Source organism: Engystomops pustulosus, chromosome 3 (genome assembly GCF_040894005.1).
Source record: "Engystomops pustulosus chromosome 3, aEngPut4.maternal, whole genome shotgun sequence".
Classification (NCBI taxonomy): Eukaryota; Metazoa; Chordata; class Amphibia; order Anura; family Leptodactylidae; genus Engystomops; species Engystomops pustulosus.
The window spans coordinates 167334009-167353822 of record NC_092413.1 but is presented as its reverse complement, the minus strand read 5'-3'; the positions used below and the strand labels follow the sequence as shown (position 1 = coordinate 167353822).

General features: G+C 47.4%; 1 protein-coding gene across 1 annotated transcript; it reads right to left on the bottom strand.

Moving 5' to 3' along the window:
- Positions 1–14096: 14096 nt before the first annotated feature.
- Positions 14097–15227, bottom strand: ARL14 (ARF like GTPase 14). Its single transcript, XM_072142901.1, has one exon. It carries the CDS (start codon positions 15160–15162, stop codon positions 14566–14568), a length of 597 nt encoding a protein of 198 aa, XP_071999002.1. The 5' UTR covers positions 15163–15227; the 3' UTR covers positions 14097–14565.
- Positions 15228–19814: the final 4587 nt, after the last annotated feature.

Here is a 19814-nt window from a genome sequence, read left to right as displayed (position 1 = left end):
GATTTTCTCTCCTGATATGGTTTCTCACCAGCAACATCTCCGCCAAGTACTTACCAGGTTGCGCAAAAACCACCTCTTCGCTAAGCTGGAAAAGTGTGTTTTTTGCGTCCAGAAGGTTTCCTTCTTAGGTTATGTTGTGACTCCCTCTGATGTACAGATGGATCCGAGTAAGGTTCAGGCGCTCACGGACTGGGTTCGGCCTACCAATCTTAAGGCCCTACAACGTTTTTTAGGTTTCGCTAACTATTATCGGAACTTTATAAAGAGCTTTTCCGTGATCGCCAAACCCCTCACGGATCTGACCCGTAAGGGTGCTGATCCGAACAATTGGTCCCCTGCCGCTTGCACAGCGTTTGAAACTTTAAAAGCGGCATTCTCGTCAGCCCCGGTTTTGGTTCAACCTGACCTCTCTTTACCGTTTGTTGTGGAGGTTGATGCCTCCGAGGTAGGAGTAGGTGCAGTGTTGTCTCAGGGGTCTTCCACTCTCACCAGACTTAGGCCCTGTGCATATTTCTCTAGAAAATTTTCCTCTTGTGAGAGGAATTATGATATTGGTAATCGAGAGCTCCTTGCCATTAAGTGGGCATTTGAAGTCTGGCGACACTTTTTGGAGGGAGCTCTTCATCCGATAACTGTGCTCAAGGATCATAAGAACTTAGTATATTTGGATACGGCTAAACGCTTGAATTCACGTCAGGCTAGGTGGGCCTTGTTTTTCTCTCGCTTCAATTTTGTGGTCACCTACCGACCTGGGTCAAAAAATGTGAAGGCTGATGCCTTGTCCCGTAGCTTCGGGACTCCTGAGCTTCCAGAGGCTGCTGACAGTAATATTTTGTCTCCAGGGGTTGTGCTGGCAGCTGTCTCCTCCCACCTCTCCTCTCAAATTTTAGCAAGACAAAGATCTGCACCTAAAGACCTTCCGGAAGGCAAATTATTTGTTCCTCCTTCTTGTCGTTTGAGAGTGTTGGAGGAGACGCATTGCTCGGTTTTGGCAGGTCATCCGGGAATGCGGAGTACCTTGGATCTCTTAAAGAGAAGTTACTGGTGGCCTCACATGACTAAGGATGTGCACGCATTTGTCCAAGCCTGTCAGGTCTGTGCGCGAGGAAAGACTCCCAGGAGACGTCCTGAGGGGCCTCTTCTTCCGCTTCCAGTTCCCACCAGGCCATGGTCTAAAGTGTCTATGGACTTCGTCACTGATCTGCCAGCATCTCAAGGCTGTTCAGTGGTTTGGGTGGTAGTGGACCGCTTCTCTAAAATGGGACACTTTGTTCCATTAAAAAAGTTGCCTTCAGCTGAAGAATTAGCTGAATTGTTTATACAGAATATTATGCGCCTCCATGGTATACCAGATGATATTGTGTCAGATAGGGGCGTACAATTTGTTTCCAAATTTTGGCGAGCATTTTGTTCTAGACTGGAAGTTAATTTGTCGTTCTCGTCGGCGTTTCACCCTGAGTCTAATGGTCAGTCCGAGAGAATGAATCAGGAGATGATTCAATATCTGCGACTCTTTGTCTCGGACAGTCAGGACCAGTGGGTGAAATTCCTTCCGTTGGCAGAATTTACTATTAATAACCACTGTAGTTCGTCCACACAGGTATCTCCGTTTTTCTGCAATTATGGTTTTCATCCTCGTTTCTCTTTTTCATCTGTGCCTGTCTCTAATATTCCTCGAGCAGAAGCTATTACATCCAAGTTGCGCACGCTCTGGTCACAAGTTCGGGAGAATATTCAGAGGGCACAAAATTCTATGGTCCAACAAACTGAAAGAAGGCGCACTGAATCCGATACGTTTGAGGTGGGGGATAAAGTGTGGTTATCCACGAAAAACCTTAAATTGAAGGTCCCCTCTTTGAAGTTTGCGCCCAGGTTTGTGGGTCCGTTTGTTGTTACTCATATTGTTAACCCAGTTTCCTTCAAGATTACACTTCCAGCAGGGTGGCGGGTCCATAACACCTTCCATAAGAGTCTTCTGAAGCGCTATGTTGAGCCTGTTTTGCCTCTTTCTGACCCTCCTTCTCCATCTATTGTGGAGGGGAATCTGGAATTTGAGGTGGAAAAGGTGGTGAATTCCAGATGGGTAGGTAACTCCCTGGAGTACCTGGTCCATTGGAAAGGTTTTGGTCCTGAGGATAGGTCTTGGGTTCTGGCTAGAGATGTTCATGCTCCACGGTTACTCAGGTTATTTCATCAGACCTACCCTCAGAAGCCGTCTTTAAGATCTAGGGGTCCGAAGGCCCCCCGTCAGGGGGGGGTACTGTTAGGTTCGCTAGGGAGATTGCTGGGACTTCTGGTTCTTCTGGTGGTACCAGCAGCGTTCTCCGAACCCCGGCGCGTATCCGCGCAAACTCCACCTCTCGTCCTGGGCAGCGGCTGCTAAGATCTCGCGCTGTCTAGGAGTGGCTGGGACTTTGAACCTCTGCTTGGTGCCTGGTTGTTCTGCACCATGAGGGGTTAATTCCCAGATGCTGTCCAGCTCCTATCAGGTTCTGGAGGTGGAGTTCTGGCTGCATAAATTGCAGCTTCACTGGTCACCTGTGCCAGTGTTTGAAAATCCCTTTCTCCACTCGCTGCTACTAGGTTGTATTGCTCAGTATCTGTATCTGTATTGTTGTTACCTCGGCTAGTTTTTGACTTTGACTCTTTGCTTACTGATTTTGCTATTGACGTACCCTCTCGTTGTGACTCCGGCTTGTTTACTATTCTTTCGTGTTTTATGTTTGTCAGTCTGTTTGTGTTTCCCTTCCCTCACATTTATCCAGCGTATCTCGAGTCTTCAAGTAGTCGCCCCACGGTTTAGCGTGGGGGGGCTATAGGAAGGGACAGAGGTTGGGGCAAGCTCAGGGCACACTTTCCCCTGTCTTTTGTGTACCAATCTTAACAGTTATTTACTGGATCTCTTATACTGTCTAAGATGTTTTATATATTGCAGTTCCCTTCTGATAGTTGTATTGTGGTGTATAGCAACTTTATAATTATTTCCCAGGAATAACTCCGTAGCCCATATTTCTTTTTGACTTTGCATGATGAATGTGTCGTGCGGTCCGACTGAGCACCGGAAAGCCCCCTTCACGCAAAAATTTGTGTCACATGGAGAATACTGCAGCCGTGACACAAAATGGTTGTGTGCGGCACATATGTGTCTCAGACACTTCCTAAATACCTGTGCAAGTATGCAAAGTCTGACAGAAAACTGGCCCCTTGTAAATGTAGGTGTCAAGATCAGGGGTAGTGGACCCACTGAACCACCACGAGCGATGACGTAAGCTGACACCTGGGACCAGAATGTAAGTGGCACCCAGTATGCACCAGAACCTGCTGCAAAGCGGGTTGGACTTGCTTGGGCGGGATACCACCAGGTCACTCCACAGGCTCTCGGTGGTGGCCAAGGTACATGTTTGGAAGACATATATATCTACTATAGTGTTTATTTTCTCCTTTAGCAGATGAGAATCGTATAGTCGTGCTGTCAGAAGATGAAAAGAAGAGGGGCCCCAGGATATGTATATCTATTATATGGGACAGTGTTTGTTTTTCCCTTCTAGGAGATGAGCATCCTATAGTCGTCCTGTGAGTGCTCCGAGGAAAAAGAGGCACAACTAGGACACAGATCAGAAGATGAAGAGAAGATGAACATAAGCCCCAGGATATACATATATCTACTATAGGGGGCAGTGTTTGTTTTCTCTTTGAGGAGATGAGAATCACATAGTCGTACTGCAAACTCTTGACTGTGATCTATGAAGGAGAGTCGCTGCAGGGAAGCAGGGGTGCTACAGAAAGGAAATCCTACTAGGATCCATAGAAAGGAAATCCTACTAGGATCATGATCAAAAAGATGAAGATGAAAAGATCAGAGGCCCCAGGATATATAAATATATACTTTTGGGGGCATTGTTTGTTTCCTTTTTCAGTAGATGAGAAGCAAGGAAGGAAGGAAGGAGAGGCGCTGCCAGAAAGGACAGAAGGAGGAGAGGTGCTGCCCGGAAGGAAGGAGATGCACTGTCAGGAAGGAAGGAGAGGTGCTGCCAGGAAGGAAAGAGATGCAATGTCGGGGAGGAAGGAGAGGCGCTGCCGGGAAGGAAAGGCGCTGCCGGGAAGGAAGGAAAGCCGCTCCCGGGAAGGAAGGATGGAGAGGCGCTGCCAGAAAGGATGGAGGGAGAGGTGCTGCCGGGAAGGAAGGAGATGCGCTGCCCGAAAGGAAGGAGAGGCGCTGCTGAGAAAGAAGGATGGAGAGGGGCTGCCAGGAAGGAAGAAGAGGCACTGCCGGGAAGGAAGTAGAGGCGTTGCCGTGAATAAAGGAAGGAGAGACACCAGGTTGCTCCACAGGTGCGACTTTGCTCTCGGTGATGGCCAAGGTACAAAATCGGAAGACAGACGGAATCGGAAATCAGACAACTACACAACTAGAACACAGATCAGAAGAGGAAGAAGAAAGAGGCCCCAGGACATATATATATCTACTATAGCGGACAGTGTTTATTTTCTCCTTTAGCAAATGAGAATCATATAGTAGTGCTGTTAGCTCCAGTCTCCGATCTATACAGGAGAATTGCTTTCAGGACATAGATCAGAAGATGAAAAGAAGAGGGGCCTCAGGATATGTATATCTACTATATGGAGCAGTGTTTGTTTTTTCCCTTCTAGGAGATGAGCATTGTGTAGTCGTGCTTTGAGTGCTGCGAGGAAAAAGAGGCACAACTAGGACACAGATCAGAAGATGAAGGAGATGAGAATCACATAGTCGTACTGCAAACTCTAGACTGTGATCTATGAAGGAGAGTCGCTGCAGGGAAGCTACAGGTGCTTCAGAAGGGAGAATCCTACTAGGATCATGATCAAAAAGATGAAGATGAAAAGATCAGAGGCCCCAGGATATATAAATATCTAATATAGGGGGCACTGTTTGTTTCCTTTTTCAGTAGATGAGAAATGTAGAGTCTTTCTGCGTGCTCCAGACTGTGATCAATGAAGGAGAAAAGCTGTCGGGAAGGAGAGGAGCTGCCAGAAAGGACAGAAGGAGGAGAGGTGCTGCCCGGAAGGAAGGAGATGCACTGTCAGGAAGGAAGGACAGGTGCTGCTAGGAAGGAAAGAGAGGTGCTGCCAGGAAGGAAAGAGATGCAATGTCGGAGAGGAAGGAGAGGCGCTGCCGGGAAGGAAGGAAAGCCGCTCCCGGGAAGGAAGGATGGAGAGGCGCTGCCAGAAAGGAAGGAGATGTTTGTTTCCTTTTTCAGTAAATGAGAAATGTAGAGTCTTTCCGTGAGCTCCAGACTGTGATCTATGCAGGAGGGGAATTGCAGGGAAGGAGAAGCTCTGTCGGGAAGGAAGGAGTGGTGCTGCTATAATGGATGGATGAAGAGGCTTTGCCGGGATGGAAGGAAGGAAGGAGAGGCGGTGCTGGGAAGGAAGGAGAGGCGGTGCTAGGAAGGAAGGGGATGTGCTGCTCTGAAGGAAGGAGATGCGCTGCCGGGAAGGAAGGAGATGCGCTGCCGGGAAGGAAGGAGATGCGCTGCCGGGAAGGAAGGAGATGCGCTGCCGGGAAGGAAGGGGATGCGCTGCCGGGAAGGAAGGGGATGCGCTGCCGGGAAGGAAGGGGAATGCGCTGCCGGGAAGGAAGGGGATGCGCTGCCGGGAAGGAAGGGGATGCGCTGCCGGGAAGGAAGGAGAGGCGCTGCCGGGAAGGAAGGAGAGGCGCTGCCGGGAAGGAAGGAGAGGTGCTGCTGGGAAGGAAATCTGCTGCCCGGAAGGATGGATGGAGAGGCGCTACCAGAAAGGTAGTAAGGAAGGAAGGAGAGGTGCTGCTAGGAAGGAAGGAAAGGCGCTGCCGGGAAGGAAGGAGAGGCGCTGCTGGGAATGGTAGGAAAGAGAGGTGCTGCCAGGAAGGAAGGGGATGTTTGTTTCCTTTTTCAGTAAATGAGAAATATAATGAGAGTCTTTCTGTGAGCTCCAGACTGTGATCTATGAAGGAGAGGAATTGCAGGGAAGGAGAGACTCTGTCGGGAAGGAAGGAGTGGTGCTGCTATAATGGATGGATGAAAGGAATGGAAGGAAGGAAAGAGAGGCGCTGCCAGGAAGGAAGGAGAGGCGCTGCCAGGAAGGAAGGAGAGGCGCTGCCGGGAAGGAAGGAGATGCGCTGCCGGGAAGGAAGGAGATGCGCTGCCGGGAAGGAAGGGGATGCGCTGCCGGGAAGGAAGGGGATGCGCTGCCGGGAAGGAAGGGGATGCGCTGCCGGGAAGGAAGGGGATGCGCTGCCGGGAAGGAAGGGGATGCGCTGCCGGGAAGGAAGGGGATGCGCTGCCGGGAAGGAAGGGGATGCGCTGCCGGGAAGGAAGGGGATGCGCTGCCGGGAAGGAAGGGGATGCGCTGCCGGGAAGGAAGGGGATGCGCTGCCGGGAAGGAAGGGGATGCGCTGCCGGGAAGGAAGGGGATGCGCTGCCGGGAAGGAAGGGGATGCGCTGCCGGGAAGGAAGGGGATGCGCTGCCGGGAAGGAAGGAAGGAAAGGTGCTGCCGGGAAGGAAGTAAGGAGATGCACTGTTGGGAAGGAAGGAGAGATGCTGCCGGGAAGGAAGTAGATGCCCTATTAGGAATGAAGGAAAGACGCTGCTGGGAAGGAAGGAAAGGCGCTGCCTGGAAGGAAAGCCACTGCCGGGAAAGAAGGCTGGAGAGGCGCTGCCTGAAATGAAGGAAGGAAGGAGGGGTGCTGCCGGGAAGGAAGGAAATGCACTGTTGGGAAGGAAGGAAAGGCGCTGCTGGGAAGGAAAGCCACTGCCAGGAAGGAAGGATGGAGAGGCACTGCCAGAAAGGAAGGACGGGTGCTGCTGGGAAGGAAGGAAATGCACTGTCGGGAAGGAAGGAGAGGCGCTGCTGGGAATGGTAGGAAAGGCGCTGCCGGGAAGGAGTGATGGAGAGGTGCTGCCAGGAAGGAAGGAAGGAAAGAGAGGTGCTGCCGGGAAAGAAGGAGATGTTTGTTTCCTTTTTCAGTAGATGAGAAATGTAGAGTCTTTCCGTGAGCTCCAGACTGTGATCTATGAAGGAAGGAGAGGTGCTGCCGGGAAGGAAGGAAAGTCGCTGCCGAGAAGGAAGGATGGATAGGTGCTGTCGGGAAGGAAGGAGATGCACTGTCGGGAAGGAGAAGGGCTGCTGGGAAGGAAGGAGAAGGGCTGCTGGGAAGGAAGGAAAGGCACTGCCGCAAAGGAAAGCCGCTGCCAAGGAAGGAAGGAGATGCACTGCGGTAAGGATGGAGATGCACTGCCAAGAAGGAAGGAAAGAGAGACGCAGGGGCTCCTGATATATATATATATATACATTGATATCTACTATAGGGGGCATTTGTTTTACTCTTGTAGGAGATGAGACTCGTATAATTGTGCTCAGGGGGTAACTAGGAGAGACGGGGCCCAAGAGCAGGCCTCTGAATGGAGCCCCTGTTCCAACTTAAAACTAGCACAGTTTGCACTGTTTTTGATAATATGTAAATAACGGTGCACATCCTACTCTTTAGTGAGTCAGGTCAGATGAAAGGGCGCCCTAAAACTGCGCGGCCCAAAGCTGGTATGCTGCTACCACTGTAGTTTCACCCCTGGTTGTGCTGTGAGCGCTGCAGGCAGGGGCGAACTTGGAATTCAAAGTGGCGCTGGAAAAAACTGGCCCCATTCTGTGGGCGGAGTCAAAACATGTAGACGTGACCATGTGACGTGGTGGAGTTACTAAACTTCACACAAACTGTTGATAGATGGTATTAATCAACATGTATAGTGCAGAGAAAGAGACTCATACTGCCTCCCTTGTACAGGAATAAAGCTTCTTTAAAAGAACAAATTTTAATACTGCCTCCTTATATATACACAAAAAACTCTACTACAATACTTTTTCCGATAGAAAGTAACTAGTATAATACTGCCCTTAAGTAAAATATATTATAATACAGCATTTTATGTACAAGATTATAACTACTATAATCCTGCCCCCTATGTACAGGAATATGACTACTATAATACAGCATTTTATGTACAAAAATATAACTACAATAATACTGCCCCCTATGTACAGGAATATAACTACTATAATACTGCCCCCTTTGTACAGGAATATAACTACTATAATACTGCCCCCTTTGTACAGGAATATAACTGCTATAATACTGCCCCCTATGTACAAGAATATAACTACTACAATACAGCTCCCTATGTACAAGAATATAACTACTCCCCCCCCCCTCGGTATACAGCCAGCCAGCCCCCCCCTCAGTATACAGCCAGCCAGCCCCCCCCAGCCCCCCCCTCGGTATACAGCCAGCCAGCCAGCCCCCCCCAGCCCCCCCTCGGTATACAGCCAGCCAGCCCCCCCCCCCCTCGGTATACAGCCAGCCAGCCCCTCCTCAGTATACATTCAGCCTCCCTCGGTATACAGCCAGCGAGCCTTCCCCCTCGGTGTATAGCCAGTCATCCCGCCCTCAGTATACAGCCAGCCTGCCCCACTCTCGGTATACAGCAAGCCTGCCCCCCTCCAATATACAGCCAGCCCCCCCCAGTACACAGCCAGACAGCCCTCAATATAAAGCCATCCCCCTCTCAGTATACAGCCAGTCCCCCTCAGTATACAGCCAGCCCCTCCTTAGTATACAGTCAACATCCTCCTCAGTTTACAGCCAGCTCCCCCTTCAGTATACAGCCAGTCTGCCCCCCTCCAATATAGAGACAGCCATCCCCCCTCCAATATAGAGCCAGACAGCCCTCCTCAGTATACAGCCAGCCTGCCCCCCTCCAATATACAGTCGGCCCCCGCTCAGTATACAGTCAACCCATGCTCATTATACAGCTAGCCCCTCCTCAGTATACAGCCAGCCAACTCCCCCTCAGTATATAGCCAGCCAGCTCCCCTTCAGTATATAGCCAGCCAGCTCCCCTTCAGTATATAGCCAGCCAGCTCCCCTTCAGTATATAGCCAGCCAGCTCCCCTTCAGTATACAGCTAGCCAGCTCCCCCTCAGTATACAGCTAGCCAGCTCCCCCTCAGTATACAGCTAGCCAGCTTCCCCTCACTATACAGCTAGCCAGCTTCCCCTCACTATACAGCCGGCCAGCTCTCCCTCAGTATACAGCCAGCCAGATCCCCCTCAGTATACAGCCAGCATCCCCCCTCAGTATACAGCCAGCCAACTCTCCTCAGTGTACAGCCAGCCCCTCCTCAGTATACAGCCAGCACCCCCTTCAGTATACAGCCAGTCTGCCCCCTCCAATATAGAGGCAGCCATCCCCCCTCCAATATAGAGCCAGACAGCCCCCCTCAGTATACAGCCAGCCTGCCCCCCTCCAATATACAGTCTGCCCCCCGCTCACTTTACAGTCAGCCCATGCTCAGTATACAGCCAGCCAGCTCTCCTCAGTGTACAGCCAGCCCCTCCTCAGTATACAGCCAGCTCCCCTTCAGTATACAGCCAGTCTGCCCCCTCCAATATAGAGCCAGCCATCCCCCCTCCAATATAGAGCCAGACAGCCCCCCTCAGTATACAGCCAGCCTGCCCCCCTCCAATATACAGTCTGTCCCCGCTCACTATACAGTCAGCCCATGCTCAGTATACAGCCAGCATCCCACCTCAGTATACAGCCAGCCAGCTCCCCCTCCAATATACAGTCTGCCCCCGCTCACTTTACAGTCAGCCCATGCTCAGTATACAGCCAGCCAGCTCTCCTCAGTGTACAGCCAGCCCCTCCTCAGTATACAGCCAGCTCCCCCTTCAGTATACAGCCAGCCATCCCCCCTCCAATATAGAGCCAGACAGCCCCCCTCAGTATACAGCTAGCCTGCCCCCCTCCAATATACAGTCTGTCCCCGCTCACTACACAGTCAGCCCATGCTCAGTATACAGCCAGCATCCCACCTCAGTATACAGCCAGCCAGCTCCCCCTCAGTATACAGCCAGCCTGCCCCCTACAATATACAGCCAGCCTGCCCCCCTACAATATACAGTCAGCTCCTGCTCAGTATACTGCCAGACCCCCTCCTCAGTATACAGCCAGCCCCCCTCCTCAGTATACAGCCAGCCAGTCCCCCCTCAGTATACAGCCAGCCCCTCCTTAGTATACAGCCAACATCCTCCTCAGTTTACAGCCAGCTCCCCCTTCAGTATACAGCCAGTCTGCCCCCCTCCAATATAGAGACAGCCATCCCCCTCCAATATAGAGCCAGACAGCCCTCCTCAGTATACAGCCAGCCTGCCCCCCTCCAATATACAGTCAGCCCCCGCTCAGTATACAGTCAACCCATGCTCATTATACAGCTAGCCCCTCCTCAGTATACAGCCAGCCAGCTCCCCCTCAGTATATAGCCAGCCAGCTCCCCCTCAGTATATAGCCAGCCAGCTCCCCCTCAGTATACAGCTAGCCAGCTCCCCCTCAGTATACAGCTAGCCAGCTCCCCCTCAGTATACAGCTAGCCAGCTTCCCCTCACTATACAGCCGGCCAGCTCTCCCTCAGTATACAGCCAGCCAGCTCCCCCTCAGTATACAGCCAGCATCCCCCCTCAGTATACAGCCAGCCAGCTCTCCTCAGTGTACAGCCAGCCCCTCCTCAGTATACAGCCAGCTCCCCCTTCAGTATACAGCCAGTCTGCCCCCTCCAATATAGAGCCAGCCATCCCCCCTCCAATATAGAGCCAGACAGCCCCCCTCAGTATACAGCCAGCCTGCCCCCCTCCAATATACAGTCTGCCCCCGCTCACTTTACAGTCAGCCCATGCTCAGTATACAGCCAGCCCCTCCTCAGTATACAGCCAGCATCCCACCTCAGAATACAGCCAGCCAGCTCCCCCTCAGTATACAGCCAGCCTGCCCCCCCTACAATATACAGTCAGCCCCCGCTCAGTATACAGTCAGCTCCTGCTCAGTATACAGCCTGCCAGCCCCTCCTCAGTATACAGCCAGCCAGCTCCCCCTAAGTATACAGCCAGCCAGCTCCCCCTCAGTATACAGCCAGCCAGTATACAGCCAGCCAGCTCCCCCTCAGTATACAGCCAGCCAGCTCCTCCTCAGTATACAGCCAGCCAGCCACTTTGCATTGCTCCCAGTTCCAGAGAGACACAGCTCAGTGTCTGGGAGCGCCAGTGGTCCGCCGCTGATGGCACAAGTCAAATGGCCACATACATTATTAATGTCAGTGATAGATATTGCCATCTGGTGGCGGCTCACCCTGGGAGCAAGATTGTGGGGGCCTTGGGGCATGCCTCCCCGGAGCCTTTGCCTATAATCCGGCACTGATGGGATGTATCAAGAGAGGACTAGATACTCATGATAACAACATAGTTTTGCCCTTATACAAATCTGGTTTGGGCACCAGTGTATAAAAATGACATAGTAGACGTGGAACAGGTACGCAGCAACCAAGATTATTAGGGGAATGGGGGAACTAGCATATGACAGATTACTAAATTTGGGATTATTCAGTTTAGAAAAAAAGGATGAGGGGAAACCCCTGTACAATGTAGAAATATCTGAATTGGCAGTACAGGGATGTCTCCAAAAATCTTTCTATACCTAGGCCTGTGGCCTGGACTAGGGGGAATCCTCTACAGCTAGAGGAGAGGCGGTTATACCATCACCACAGACAAGAGGCATCCTCTACAATTAGAGGGGAGGCAGTTCTACTATGGCCATAGAGCTGGAGGGGAGGTGGTTTTACTATCTCCATAGACAGGGGGCTTCCTTTACAACTAGAGGAGAGGCAATTCTACCCATAGATAGGGAGATGCCGAGAGGTGAGGGGGTTCTACCATTACCATAGAAAATGAGCATCCTTTACACCAAGAGGAGAAGCAGTTCTACCATCACCATAGACAGGGGGCATCCACTACACCCAGAGGAGAGGAGGTTCTACCATCGCTATATACAGGGGTCATCCTCTATGCCTAGAGGAGAGGAGGTTCTGCCATCACCATAGACAGGGGGCATCCACTACACCTAGAGGAGAGGAGGTTCTAACAACACTATAGACAGGCGACATCCTCTACACCTAGAGGAGAGGCGGTTTTACCATCACCATCGACAGGAGACATCCTCTACATCTAGAGATCATGTAGATAGAAGCTACTGGGACAGATTTGTGTAAGTGTATAAATGTATAATAAATGTATATATCGGTGTATAAATGTGTGTGCATAAGTGTTAAATGTATGAGTATACAAATATGTATATTTCTGAGGGGCTAGGGGGCCACATTTATAAATATGTTATGGGGCCCTGCCACTCCTAGTTACACCACTGATTTGCTACACTGGCTAGTATAGATGAGGGGGGACTTGCATGGTGAATGAATTGTCCACAGCTTTGTCTTCCTTTCTGTCTGTCATCCGCAGACTCAACACAACAATTTATCATTTGAATGAACACCTTGTAATACTAGAGATGTTGCAGAAAAATATCCAGGTGAGAGTTTCCCCAAAATATATCAGCTAGGGACACAGTTTCTGAATGTGCAGCAAAGTCTTGGCTTTCTGCTTCACAGATCATGATCTTGCAAAATAGCAGGTGCATGTTGGGTCCTGAGCTGAGAAGATGTGCCACAATTCCAATCTGTTAGATCAGTAATCATATCATTGAAGGATGCCACTAGTCATTGCACTGAATGGCATGGAACTAAGATGACTATAGATGCCCCAATTAAGTCCTAAAAAAAATGATCATTTGCCCTATGACACTATTAACACCAACTTCAATCATAATGAATACCATCTGGTCAACTGGTGATACAACATAGGTTCTGATAGTTTGTCCTTAGAGGACATCTACATCAGATCGCCTAATGGTAGATGACTATTACGTACCTCCCCATCCCTGTGAATCCTAAGCTTAATTTCTTATATCTTTGCATGGCCGCATTTCTGTAAAAAATTTGTTTACAAGATATGCAAATTAGTCTGTGGTGCTCTGCAGAGCACCATCAGGCTCCACCGTATATAACGGCAGCCACGTTCTAAGAGCCCAGAATGGGGCTAAGTTCTAAGTTCTCAGAATGGGGCTGGCACGGCCCCAGGGCGAGCATAAATTATATTACAGTGGAGCCACAGGCTAATTTGCGTATCTGCTAAACTTAATTTTTACAGAAATGTGGCCATGCAAAGAAAGGAAACTTGGGACACACGGGGACGAGGTGGGAAGGTACGTACATAATTTTCATCTACCATCAGGTAATCTGATGGTGGATTTCCTTTAAGTTGAATGTGTATGTAAGTCAGAACAGGTATATTTTGTAAGTGTTACTCCAGACCAAATTTTTTTTGGATTCTCAAAAATTTTAGATTGCAAAGTGAACAAGAATTTAGACTAAAACTTTACTACAGACACCATCCATCACTGCAGCCTGGGGCTAAGGTTCAGTATATTGCCAGCACCCAGAGACCATCACCAGAGGCAACAGTGGACAGAGAGGTTGTTCACTGCACTGTTGTCCACTGTTCTGTTGTTAAGTCAGAACTACCTGTATATATACTGTAATATATATATAGCAAACATTGTAAAAGAAACACAAATCTTTCTCTGAAATGTTTTTTAACAATGACTCTGTGGCATGAAAAACAGCCCAACAAATAAAAAACTTATCGTTATTAATCACCACCATTGTGGGGAAGGGTCTGTCTACCTGAAATCCCCTCCCATCTCATTGGGCATGCCAATACTGAAATGTAGAGAAACTCTAATGCAGTCATAAGATAATGATTTTTTGGAATATTCAATCAGCTTATTTAGATTATAGAGCCTTGAAGTGACAAATGGGCCACTAGGGGACCCTTCTCACTAGAAATGGATATCGAAAGCAAACAACTTCATTGATCTTAAGGTTTTAGCATGCTATACAGTACGTAGATAGAAAATTACAATGTCCTACTTATTTTACACCTTTTTCCTAGAAATACCTTACGGTATTAGGCTTTTTCCTGATTAGTGTTTAAGGGTCTTATTTGGGATGTGAACAGAGCCTTCTACAGTAAACTAGAAAGCTATGACCTATGTACTGTCACAATGTAAAGCAGCCACTCAAAATAACACAAATTAAAAAAATATGGATTTAATAGAAAACGATGATGTCATTACACTGGTCACATTGATAAAGTCATTTTCTTTTAATATTAACTAAATATAAATAAAGCATTGTGTTTTATACAGAAAATAATTTTCTTCTATCATCTCTATAATACTGATGGTAAGTATTACAACAGTGCAGATATTCCAGATGCATAATAATACCCTACACAGGGCTGAATGTCTTATTCATAGACATAGCACTAACGGTATGTAGCCACCTAATAAGATGCTGCTATTCCAGACAGTCACTTATTTCCCTAATATTGGCCCTTTATACTGTAAGCCTTCTTATTCTGCAGGTTTGTAATTCAGTGCATGTGCATAGCCTCCTATGAATGATGTATTCTTGTGCAGGTAATGACAATGAATAACTTATAACAGCTTTTTATAGCTTTTTCCTTCATTGCTATATTACAGTGTGATGAATCGGTCAGGCTTTACATTTAAGGTGCATAAAGTTAATGGTCCATGAGCTGCAGGGGAGCGTTCACATTTTACGAGACGTTTTCAGTGTTACATTCTGCTTGGTGAATCTCACAGAATCATCTTTCGATCTTTTCACAAATTCCGTCACTTTGTTAAAGCCTTCAGCTAGACCCTGGCCTGTAATGGCACAACATGGCTGGACATACCAATCGCGGTCACTGCAGTATTTCTTCATGTTAAATTTTCGAGTAATTTCATCGGCATTCAGAGCTCCAGGCAGGTCTTGCTTGTTGGCCAGTAAGACCACCGGCACATTCTTTATTAACTCGTTCTGGAGGATGAACTGAAATTGTTTCTTTGCTTCATCCAAAGTGTGTTTATTAGTGCTGTCCACCACGTAGACCAGTCCATCAGTATTTTCAAAGTAGTAGCACCAGAAAGATCTCATCTTCTCTTGTCCTCCAACATCCCAAATAGTTAACTGCAGATGCTTCTCAGTTTGTATCATCTCCACATTAAACCCCACTGTAGGGATCGTTGAAAAGGGCTCCTTGAACTTGAACTTATACAGAACAGTAGATTTCCCTGCTGCATCCAGGCCGAGTAGCAGGATTCTGGCGTGTTTCACCTTGGAATGAGCAGAACCTGCCAAGCCCATGTCTTGTATTTACTAATGATATAGGAAGTAAAGAGGAGAATACATTCAGCATGATGCATTGTAACAGCGGAAGCTGTGTACTTATAGCTTGTCTTATCAGTAAGTAGAAAGGTGTATTGTTTATGAAGGTTTAATGTCCAATGCTTGTCACAAAGGTGGAACCTGTCACGAGTAATAAAGCATGATCGATAAAGGAATCAAAGTGCAAAGTATGTGAGAATGCAATGATGGATGGGAATTGTACTGATACAAGTATCCAAGTTTATTTTACAGTAACTAGGTTAAAATAACAAGCTACTGACTAAGCTGATCAATATATTGAAACTTTGGGAGGGGATCATCGGGCCATCTTTTATAAAATTATAGTTATCATGTTCAGGTCCATTCTTGTACACAGGTCCCTGTGGATCAATACTACAGAGACATAGATAGTCTTTGTCCTCCATATGGTACTCCGGTACATAATAACCTTCGAGAATACCCCTATAAAGGCAATGTGCTACCAAAATAGTTTTTTTTTTTTTTAATTATTTCTCCTTTGAGGAAATAATATATTAATATAATATATTGTGTTGAGGCAACACACTTTACACAGATGATTTGTACATGGTTGAAACCCCTGGATGTCTTGATTGAGGAGGAGTGAGTGTACTGCTTTTGTTCTCCTGAAAGCAGAAGACCAAGTTTTGAAAACAGAGGATTCTGTTCATGGTGCTGTGCGGATCTGGTTGTTGCGGATATGTGTAACAGTTAAAGGAAAACAGGATAATTGTGCAACTTTGTGGGGTAAAGATAATAACACATTTCTTTAGCAGACAATATGGAAGCTTAGCTGTGTTCATGTATATTTCTCTGTCTCTCGATCCTCTCGATCCTGCCCTAGGCAATCTCAGTGCTTACACCCCTTATTGGAGCCATCAAGCTAACGCCTCTGTCCATAATCCCCAGTTAGTTACTAGAAGGGAGCAGCACTGGGCGTAGAAGGAGTCTCTTCAATGATCCACTGTTGGAATTCGATAAAAAAATAGCTTCAGGTTACATTAACACAAAGCAATTGCATTGTGTTTTAAAATGTATTGAGCAAAATGCTTCACCACATGTAAATACATGTTCTTCATTCTCGTTCTTTCTTCCATTGCATGTGATGTGTGACATTGTGGGTGGTCACTATTAATGTTAAAGGAAGTCTACCACCAGTATATGAGGTTTGTTAGCTAAAGGCACTTACTGGTGGGCTCTGTGCTGCTGATCCTGGAACATATCATGGTTAGGCACAAAAACCATAGCTTTTGTCAAAAATCTACTTTAGATGATATTGAAATGAAGCTCAGGTGCTACCTCCACGTCATAGCTTCCCACCCTCACTGCATGTTCATGGCACCTTCCTTCACCTCCCTCACCCCTTCACCTTCACATACTTCCTGATTATGTGAAATACTATTTTACTTGTTTTTATAAATTTTTATAATTTCTGTTGGCCCTCTTATCATTTGGGTCTGGTAACGTGTCTTGGCATCATGCATGGGAAATATAGTGTTATTATTTATCATACCGCATAACCAGATACCTTTCCAAATTTAATGTACCTTTTGGTTATTATTATGTATTTTGCACCATAATATATATATATACACACACTCACTCACCGGCCACTTTATTAGGTACACCATGCTAGTAACGGGTTGGACCCCCTTTTGCCTTCAGAACTGCCTCAATTCTTCGTGGCATAGATTCAACAAGGTGCTGGAAGCATTCCTCAGAGATTTTGGTCCATATTGACATGATGGCATCACACAGTTGCCGCAGATTTGTCGGCTGCACATCCATGATGCGAATCTCCCGTTCCACCGCATCCCAAAGATGCTCTATTGGATTGAGATCTGGTGACTGTGGAGGCCATTTGAGTACAGTGAACTCATTGTCATGTTCAAGAAACCAGTCTGAGATGATTCCAGCTTTATGACATGGCGCATTATCCTGCTGAAAGTAGCCATCAGATGTTGGGTACATTGTGGTCATAAAGGGATGGACATGGTCACCAACAATACTCAGGTAGGCTGTGGCGTTGCAACTATGCTCAATTGGTACCAAGGGGTCCAAAGAGTGCCAAGAAAATATTCCCGACACCACCACCACCACCAGCCTGAACCGTTGATACAAGGCACGATGGATCCATGCTTTCATGTTGTTGACGCCAAATTCTGACCCTACCATCCGAATGTCGCAGCAGAAATCGAGACTCATCAGACCAGGCAACATTTTTCCAATCTTCTACTGTCCAATTTCGATGAGCTTGTGCAAATTGTAGCCTCAGTTTCCTGTTATTAGCTGAAAGGAGTGGCACCCGGTGTGGTCTTCTGCTGCTGTAGCCCATCTGCCTCAAAGTTCGACGTACTGTGCGTTCAGAGATGCTCTTCTGCCTACCTTGGTTGTAACGGGTGGCGATTTGAGTCACTGTTGCCTTTCTATCAGCTCGAACGAATTTGCCCATTCTTCTCTGACCTCTGGCATCAACAAGGCATTTCCGCTCACAGAACTGCCGCTCACTGGATGTTTTTTCTTTTTCGGACCATTCTCTGTAAACCCTAGAGATGGTTGTGCGTGAAAATCCCAGTAGATCAGCAGTTTCTGAAATACTCAGATCAGCCCTTCTGGCACCAACAACCATGCCACGTTCAAAGGCACTCAAATCACCTTTCTTCCCCATACTGATGCTCGGTTTGAACTGCAGGAGATTGTCTTGACCATGTCTACATGCCTAAATGCACTGAGTTGCCGCCATGTGATTGGCTGATTAGAAATTAAGTGTTAACGAGCAGTTGGACAGGTGTACCTAATAAAGTGGCCAGTGAGTGTATGTGTGTATGCATCACTCAGTTTTATGGATGTTTTGCAATATTTTTTCTGTTCCCTTCCTTTTATTTTTGTTCTGTGTACCTGATCACACCTTTAGCGTAACTTACCTGATACAATATCACATCGCGCAGGCGTCTTAGTTAAATGCAAAATGCAGTGTACGACCAGGATCTGTCAGATGACAGTCATTTCATGTAGCGGCGATGTATTGGCTCCTGCTATCCCTACTACGCATGCGCCTGAATATATTGCAATGAATGACATGGTGTGATCACATGCTGCAGAGATGTATTCTATTGGCCAGCTAACTGCTTATAATATTACCTATGACCTGGATGACGCCACCCCCAGACGAAGGCTCAGTTGAGCCGACATGCGGGTCGGGGCTGGAATCACCCAGGACACGTGAACCGGTGTAACCATTATGGGTGAAAAAAACCTTGCTTTCTACTTGGGGCATGTTTGCACATTGCACTTTGCTTTATATTATCTTCCCAAGTTTGCTACTAAGAACACCGTAAGGTTCCCACAGTGTCTAAACTGAGTGATTCCCTTGTTTGTGGTTCACCATCTGTGGTTGTACATTTTTAATAATTTTTGTATATGTATATTGAATAAAGATTTATGATATTATTTGAACCTATGTGGTCTGTGCTTTGGGTTTGTCCATTATGTGGACACAATAGGCTTATAATTCTGCTATCTGGAGTATACATCATCTTCTTCCCGTCAGAACTGAGCTCTGAAGATTTAGATATACAAAAATGTTAGGTTCCTCATTTTACCGTCATCTCCTCCACCTTCTTATGACAAATTCAATAGTGTTCTGTTGATCCCATAGAGATCCCCTACAGTGGCAATACTCACAGCACCTGCCCCCCATAGCCAGTGCTACTCCAAGTAGTCACACAGGGCTTCCCCCTAATAGTCACACATGGCTGCCGCCAAGTAGTCACGCGGTGCTTCCCCCCATTGCCCCAGTAGTCACACAGTGCTGCATCTATTACCCCACTAGTCACACAGTGCTACCCCCATTCCCCCAGTAGTCACACGGTGCTGCCCCCCAGTGCACCAGTAGCCACACAGTGCTGATCCTGTTGCCCGAGTAGTCAAACAGTGCTGCCCCCAAGAAGTCACAGAGCTGCCCCCATTCTCCAGTAGCCAGTGCGGCCACCATGCCCCAGCAGTCCATCAGGTGAATTCCTTGCCAGGACCACAGCACTAAACAGATGGTTAATCGGCCAAGATGAAGCAGCAGACGATCCATCACCTCAGCCACAGGACAGGGACCAGAACGACATAACAGCTTTGCACGGTCTCCTATAACCCAGCGAAACATGCAGTTGCTACCAATGCAATGAAATATTAAAAATTCAATAAAAAGTGATGAAAGGGCCGTACAGTCCTAAAAATAGAAACATCAAAAGTCACAAAAAATGACACCACCCACAGCTCTGTACACCAAAGTATGAAAAAGTTATTAGCACCAGAAGATGGCAAAATTAAAAAAAAATTCTTATGTACAGGAGGTTTTAATTTTTATAAATGTATGATAACATTATAGAAATACAAATTTGGTACCAACCCAAAGAATAAAGTAGATATATAATTTGGGGAACACAGTGAAAGCCGTAAAATCCAAGCCCAGAAGAAAACGTCGCAAATGTGTTTTGTCACCAATTTCACTGCATTTTTTCCTGCATCCCAGTACACAGCATAGAATATTAACCTCTTATCACCGACACTAGTTTTCAGCTCAATGACCAGACTCGATTTTTCAAATCTGACATGTCTCA

What these genes read in the sequence shown, in the direction of transcription:
- ARL14 (XM_072142901.1), bottom strand. Translation starts at nt 15,162, where the DNA reads ATGGGCTTGGCAGGTTCTGCTCATTCCAAGGTGAAACACGCCAGAATC.